The 7,764-nt window shown below is 41.7% G+C and overlaps 1 protein-coding gene across 1 annotated transcript; it reads left to right on the forward strand.

Moving 5' to 3' along the window:
* Positions 1 to 2,496: 2,496 nt before the first annotated feature.
* Positions 2,497 to 7,467, forward strand: LOC138293520 (uncharacterized). The gene is made up of 2 exons (XM_069232763.1): positions 2,497 to 5,124; positions 5,651 to 7,467. Exons 1-2 carry the CDS (start codon positions 3,989 to 3,991, stop codon positions 5,760 to 5,762), a joined length of 1,248 nt encoding a protein of 415 aa, XP_069088864.1. The 5' UTR covers positions 2,497 to 3,988; the 3' UTR covers positions 5,763 to 7,467.
* The last annotated feature ends 297 nt before the right edge of the window (positions 7,468 to 7,764 follow it).

The raw sequence follows: 7,764 nt of genomic DNA on the forward strand, positions 1-7,764 counted from the left end.
TTTACGGATGACTTTCCCAAATTGAGAGAGAAGCCGATTGAGTGGTATCAACAAACAGATAGATTTGTGAAACTCGCGAAATGTCTCTGGGAAGACCTGAATACTCTATTTGAAATTGTGGTTCCGGCAGATTTGTGGGAAGATTGTAAAAGGGCTGTAGGTTGGCCGACGAGTGAACCAGAGAGAGAGATAGGGATACAGGTGCGCCATCACCTACGGTAATGAGTTTGTACCACAAGGTGATCGAGCACTTGAAAACCAAGGTTGCGTCGAAAAATGTGGATTGGCAGAGGATTGACAGGACCGGCCAAGAGGTTAAAGAGTCTATACATGCGTATTATGAGAGGTTGTTAAAAGCGTTTAAAAATTACAGTGGCACAGAAACGATTGAGGCAAAGGACATGCTCCATTTCGTGTTCAGGTTTGTGGAAGGTTTGAGACCCGAAATCAGCCAGATGATTAAGACGCATTTGATTTATTGGCAGTCAAAGTCGATTGATGAAGTGTTGAATTATGCAAAATACTGCAGTGATGAGATTGAGACAAAGCAGAAAAGATTGAAAGAAAAGGTGATGGTGATGCAGCTTAGAGCAGCTCAGACAGGTTTACAAGGTTTGCAAGGTTTTCAACAACAGATGCCGCAGCAGCAGCAGCAGGGAAATGCTATGTTTCAGCCGCAGATGAGAGGCAGAGGCCCAGGAGGTTTTGTGAATAATGGTCGTGATTTGAATACCGTTATGATTCCAAATGGTATACAGGCAATGAAGAAGGTGATGCCATGTCACACGTGCGGAATTGTCGGGCATTGGAAACGGGAGTGCCCAATGATGGTGCAGGAAGGTGTAGGTCAGCAAAACAATGATGTCAATGCATTCCAGACAATGAGAGGACCGAAACTGAGAGGTCCGAATCCAAATTTCCAAAACAATATAAACCAGATGCAGGGTTTAGAACCCATGCAACCGCAACAGGTGCAAATGCCCCGTGTGCAAATGGCACAATTGCAGCCAATGCAACAGCAGTTTCCTATGGTACCTAATCAGCAAATGCAAATACCCTTAGCACCAATGAATCAGCAGCAAGCAATGCTTCCTCAACAGGTCACGGGTCAGGGAATGAGTCAAAATGACACAGTACACCAATTCCCATTACACAGCGAGAATGGAATAAACGATGTATGGGAGAGTGAAAGTTCAGATGAGGAGGGAAATTGTGTGCTTGCAGCATCTTTGGAAGTTGATCAAAAGGGTCCGTATGTGGAGGGAAGAGTTATGGGTCATCGCGTTTCATTCTTGGTTGACACAGGAGCTACACGTTCCACTGTTAGGAGCATTTAAGTACCAAATTTGCCACTTTCAGGGAGAACAGTACAGGTAGTGGGAGTAGCAAATAGGTACCTGACGAACCCAATCACAGACCCAGTACAAGTCAGAATTGGAAACTATCAAGGGTCACATAAATTTGTGGTATGTGACTCAAGCCCGATATCACTGTTAGGGAGAGACCTATTGTGCAAATTGGGATGTTCGATTATGTGTTCAAACGATGGAATTAAAATTCAGACAAGCAGTGATGGGGAAGAAGAGGACAGTGTAGGAGGGGATGAGATGGAGACTGTCGATGAAGAGTATCCCCTGATTACCCTTTATCCGATGATCACTGAAGCAGATATTCCTGCTGAGTTGCAGGAAACAGTCGGAAAAGAAGTGTGGGATATGACAGGAAAAGAGGTGGGATTGGTGAAAGGAGTGGAGCCAGTGAAAGTGACTGTAAAACCCAATGTGACTTTTCCCCAGACCCCACAGTACCATATGGCGCTAGACACACTCATAAAGGTTGCCCAACTCATTGATGAGTTTGTAAAACAGGGAGTACTGAAAGAAGTGTTAAGCAGTCCATGTAATTCACCAATCATGGGACTGATAAAATCGAGTGGAAAGGTTCGAATTGTTCAGGATTTGAGGAAAATAAATGACATAATAATTAAATGTTGTCCCGTAGTACCGAATCCAGCTGTGATAATGTTTCAAGTTCCCTGCGATGCTGAGTGGTTCTCAGTCATCGACTTGTCGCAAGCATTCTTTTCTGTGCCTCTTCATGAGGACAGCCAATTTCTCTTTTGTTTCAAATTCCTAGACAGAGTCTATAGTTGGTGTCTAATTCCTCAAGGGTTTTCGGAATCACCATCGATTTTCAACCAGATTCTAAAGAAGGATTTGGAGGCGTTGGAATTACCATTCGAGTCAACCCTAGTACAGTACATTGACGATTTGTTGATTGCATCCAAGACCGAAAGTGACTGCACAGCCGACACCATTGCCCTACTGAACCACTTGGGAAGGAATGGACACAAGGTGTCCCCTTCGAAATTACAGTTCTGCCAGAAGAAAGTGAAATATTTGGGTCACAAAATAGAGAAAGGGTCACGGAGAATCATGAAGGAAAGAATTACAAGTGTACTTCAAATGAGTCCACCAAAGACGAGGAGGGTGTCCTGCTATTTGATGGAGTTTTGTTTTGACCAATGACTTTGTGTTTCACCACTGCGCATATTAGTTGCTCAATGTTCACCAGTAGCACATGGTATGTTTTGTTCAGTTTAGCCGCCTATGGGCTTTGACATTGCATTAGTCATTACATTCTGTATTGTGCCTATTGGCTTTGACATGGCATTAGCCATTGCTTTCTGTATTCAGTTTAGCCGCCTATGGGCTTTGACATTGCATTAGTCATTACATTCTGTATTCTGCCTATTGGCTTTGACATGCTGTATCCAGTCTAGCCGCCTATTGGCTTTGACATTGCATGCCTATTGACTTTGACATGATGTATTCAGCTTAACTGCCTATTGGCTTCAACATGATATTCAGCTTAACTGCCTATGGGCTTTGACATGATATCATATATTACATTTTGTATTCAGCTTAACTGCCTATTGGCTTTGACATGATATTATACATTGCATTTTGTATTCAGCTCAGCTGCCTATTGGCTTTGACATGATATTATACATTGCATTTTATATTCAGCTCAGCTGCCTATGGGCTTTGACATGATATAAGACATTGCATTTTGTATTCAGCTTAGATGCCTATTGGCTTTGACATGACACTAGACATTGCATTTGATATTTAGGTTAGCTGCCTATTGCCTTTAACATGACATTGCATTTGATATTTAGGTTAGCTGCCCATTGCCTTTAACGTGGAGTTCTGTATTTTTCCAAGCTGTGTTTTGGCACCAGAGAACCAAGATGTTTTGCTCTCACAGTAGACTAGACCTGATAAGAGAGAGTACATGGGCGTCGTTTCTCTTCCCTTGAGCTTGGGAACAGGAGTAGTCTTGGAGACCTGGCCAGTCTCCAAAAGGCTTGCTCAGTTTCCCAGGTCTGAGAGGAGGGGGCACACCTTTGTAACGAATGTAACAGGCTGCAGAGAGTCAGATTCGAATCTGCCGGACCTCGTGCTGGAGCTTGGCGCCAGTTGCCAGCATCCCGTGTGGGTAGATGACACTCTTTCTCGCGGCTGACAGGGGTCCCCAGCTTGCAGACCTTAGAAAGATGTAGCTGTAAATAGTTCCTACACGGTGAAGTATTTGTTTTGCTTTGCATTCAATATCTTATAAATATAACCTGCTGTGTATATTGCAAACTGATATATTTTGTTTGATTAACGCGGACTTGAAAGCTACTAATTCGTCATTCATTCATAAACATTGTGGTTGGGGAAGAATAAAATAACAATAAAAGTCTTCTTTGACCTCAGAAGTGCATTTCTGTTGTGTTATGTTAGTGCTTAGAAACTAAATAAGAGGAAAGCACTACAATTGGTACCTGGAGTCGTGGGGTCGGTCATTAAGAGGTGATTAAAGGGGTTTGACGAGTTAGTAGATTTCTAAGTGCACACTTTAAAAGTGTAATTGTTTTTTGTTGTTTGGAGAATTACAGAAATTGTTTTCTGTTTGGAGAATCACAGTAGCACGGCAGACCATGTCTGAGAATACATGTGTTGATGAACTGCCTGATGGTGCTAAGAAAAACTGTGAATTGTTTTCTGTTTGGGGAATTACAGAAGAAAATGCATGTGTAGCTAAAAGGCCTGATAATGTTTTGAGAAATAATTCCTGTTGTATATATGTAGAAAACGTGTGTTTTGGAAGTAATGATGACAGAAAGGTCTGGATACCTTTATCTGCTTACAGAGAAATGCAACAGAAATGTAGGAAGTTGGAACATGAAAATAGGAATTTACGTGAGCAAATTAGCCAGGATACGATAATTCAAAATAATGCTGAAAGTTATAAAAATGAAGAATCTTTCTTGTCCCATTCCAATAATGAGGGGGTTAAGACAGCTCCGAGCTGCACTGAGTTTCCGTGTGAGCCAGGGTTTTTGGCAGCCAAAGTGCATTCCTTAACTGATAACAGGGACGAGAGACCAGAATGTGATTTACGAGTTACGTTGCAAAATGCACAAGTAAAACGAAGGATTTTAGAGCAAGACACCCCGAGTTTCATTAGCTTGTTTGATTTTTGGAAAAAGAATAGCCCTCATTTGAGAGAAATCCTAACACTTTTGTACATGGTCACTGTGAAAAATAATATGCAGCTGCGCGCTTGGGATTTGGCAAATGAAATAATGCAGACTTTAGGTTTCTGCGCAGTGCAAGAAGGAAATACTTATGTACATTTAAATCATGAACAAGGAAAGAAAATAGTGCCCCTAGCTAGAATCATACAATGGATCTGGTACTTGCAAGACAGGGCTAGAGTACCACAGGTAAAAGAATTATCAATGAAGTTGAGTGCACCATTTGAATTCGTGTCTACTGAAGATAAAAAGCATGTTTGTTTTACTAATGATTCATTGACTGAAATGTTGCTTTCTGGCACAGTAGAAGAAACAGCGTTGTATAATGTGTGTCAGATTTTAAAGCAAGAGCTACGTGAGATGTGTCATTTTTATGCTGATTTTTGGTTCTTTGATAATGTTTTAGCACCTAACTGGTTCAATTACCTTGCAGATGTTAATGAGAAAAATGCAGAGAGAGAAGTGTTCACCCAGAATTCTGCCTTAGTGGGGATGGCTATGTGGGTGCCCCAGAAATGTGAAAAGGCCACTTACAGGTGGGCAGAGATGAGAGAGATGCACATTCCCCTAGATTTGATAAAAACTGTGCAGCACGCACAAAAGCAATCTGTCATGCAAGCAGTCACAGAGCAGTTGGGGAGAGGAAAGTTACCAGAACAGAAATGGCAAATTGATCAGGTTTTAGGGAGAGTGATTGCTGCAAATTACCAAGGAAAAATCGAAATTATGCTGATACCTAGAAAAGAATCTGATTCATTCATACAAATTGGAGACAGAATGGCCCAATTTGGCAAAAATGCAGTGAATGGAGGTTTGGTAAAGAAGGAGTCTGCCCCAGCCCTTCTGACAGTGCAAGAAAAGGGAAGCTGTGGTGCAGCAGATAAAAACCTCAGTACTGATGTGTGGGCTGAAGCCCCAAGTGACCCTCCAGAACCTGCAGAGAATATAACAAAGGGCCCCAAAAACGTCCTGCTGATTATAAAACAGGGAAAGAAAGAGGAAGGGTGCAGTTTAAATGAAAAATGTTATTTGCAAGAAAAGTCATACTTGTTTCTTTTGCAGATCCGACCACGTTTCGCCACTGTCCCTGAGTGCGCTGTGTGGTCCCCCTTCCGGTGTGTGCGTGTGGGGTCGGGGAAGGGACCGAATCCCCAACCTGAACCGGGCTGAGTAAAGTGCCAGCACCATGGATCCATTTTGCGCAAACTGCGCCTTCAGTTCAAGTTCAACTTGTTTGCTGTGTTTTTTTTTTTTCTTTCCCCTCTCGTATGGAACTCTGACTTTTGCTTACCTTCCAGAAAACCTTTCAGGTGGACCGTGCACCTTTACATGAGCAGAACTCATGCCACATCAAATTGCTAACACTGTTGAATTAGAGACTCAATCAGAGAAAAAAAAAAAAAAAAAAAAAAAAAAAAATTGCCCAGTCTTTTCTATGTAGATGTATCTGATGTGAAAGGTTATGAGATCAATGTGTTAATTCACTTCTATTGCTTTACAGGGATTGCTTTGATCATTGAAATTTGATTTGCTGATAATGTTTTTTTTGTTTGTTTGAAATATGAGATATGTGAAACAAAAATTCATTGGTCAAAGGGCGGAATGTCCTGCTATTTGATGGAGTTTTGTTTTGACCAATGACTTTGTGTTTCACCACTGCGCATATTAGTTGCTCAATGTTCACCAGTAGCACATGGTATGTTTTGTTCAGTTTAGCCGCCTATGGGCTTTGACATTGCATTAGTCATTACATTCTGTATTGTGCCTATTGGCTTTGACATGGCATTAGCCATTGCTTTCTGTATTCAGTTTAGCCGCCTATGGGCTTTGACATTGCATTAGTCATTACATTCTGTATTCTGCCTATTGGCTTTGACATGCTGTATCCAGTCTAGCCGCCTATTGGCTTTGACATTGCATGCCTATTGACTTTGACATGATGTATTCAGCTTAACTGCCTATTGGCTTCAACATGATATTCAGCTTAACTGCCTATGGGCTTTGACATGATATCATATATTACATTTTGTATTCAGCTTAACTGCCTATTGGCTTTGACATGATATTATACATTGCATTTTGTATTCAGCTCAGCTGCCTATTGGCTTTGACATGATATTATACATTGCATTTTATATTCAGCTCAGCTGCCTATGGGCTTTGACATGATATAAGACATTGCATTTTGTATTCAGCTTAGATGCCTATTGGCTTTGACATGACACTAGACATTGCATTTGATATTTAGGTTAGCTGCCTATTGCCTTTAACATGACATTGCATTTGATATTTAGGTTAGCTGCCCATTGCCTTTAACGTGGAGTTCTGTATTTTTCCAAGCTGTGTTTTGGCACCAGAGAACCAAGATGTTTTGCTCTCACAGTAGACTAGACCTGATAAGAGAGAGTACATGGGCGTCGTTTCTCTTCCCTTGAGCTTGGGAACAGGAGTAGTCTTGGAGACCTGGCCAGTCTCCAAAAGGCTTGCTCAGTTTCCCAGGTCTGAGAGGAGGGGGCACACCTTTGTAACGAATGTAACAGGCTGCAGAGAGTCAGATTCGAATCTGCCGGACCTCGTGCTGGAGCTTGGCGCCAGTTGCCAGCATCCCGTGTGGGTAGATGACACTCTTTCTCGCGGCTGACAGGGGTCCCCAGCTTGCAGACCTTAGAAAGATGTAGCTGTAAATAGTTCCTACACGGTGAAGTATTTGTTTTGCTTTGCATTCAATATCTTATAAATATAACCTGCTGTGTATATTGCAAACTGATATATTTTGTTTGATTAACGCGGACTTGAAAGCTACTAATTCGTCATTCATTCATAAACATTGTGGTTGGGGAAGAATAAAATAACAATAAAAGTCTTCTTTGACCTCAGAAGTGCATTTCTGTTGTGTTATGTTAGTGCTTAGAAACTAAATAAGAGGAAAGCACTACAGAGGGAGGTGAGAAAGTTTTTGGGAATGGTGAGCTACTGTCGCCAATGGATTCCCAATTTCTCAACCCTAGCAAAACCTTTACTGAAACTGACCCAGAAGGATGCGCTAGATGAAATTGAGCTGAAAGGAGATGAGATGGATGCTTTTATTGAATTGAAAGAATGCATGTGCAGGGCTCCAGCTTTAGGTATGCCTGACTACACAAAGCCTTTCACATTGTTTTGCCATGAACGTGATG

This window comes from Pleurodeles waltl, chromosome 4_2, assembly GCF_031143425.1.
Source record: "Pleurodeles waltl isolate 20211129_DDA chromosome 4_2, aPleWal1.hap1.20221129, whole genome shotgun sequence".
Classification (NCBI taxonomy): Eukaryota; Metazoa; Chordata; class Amphibia; order Caudata; family Salamandridae; genus Pleurodeles; species Pleurodeles waltl.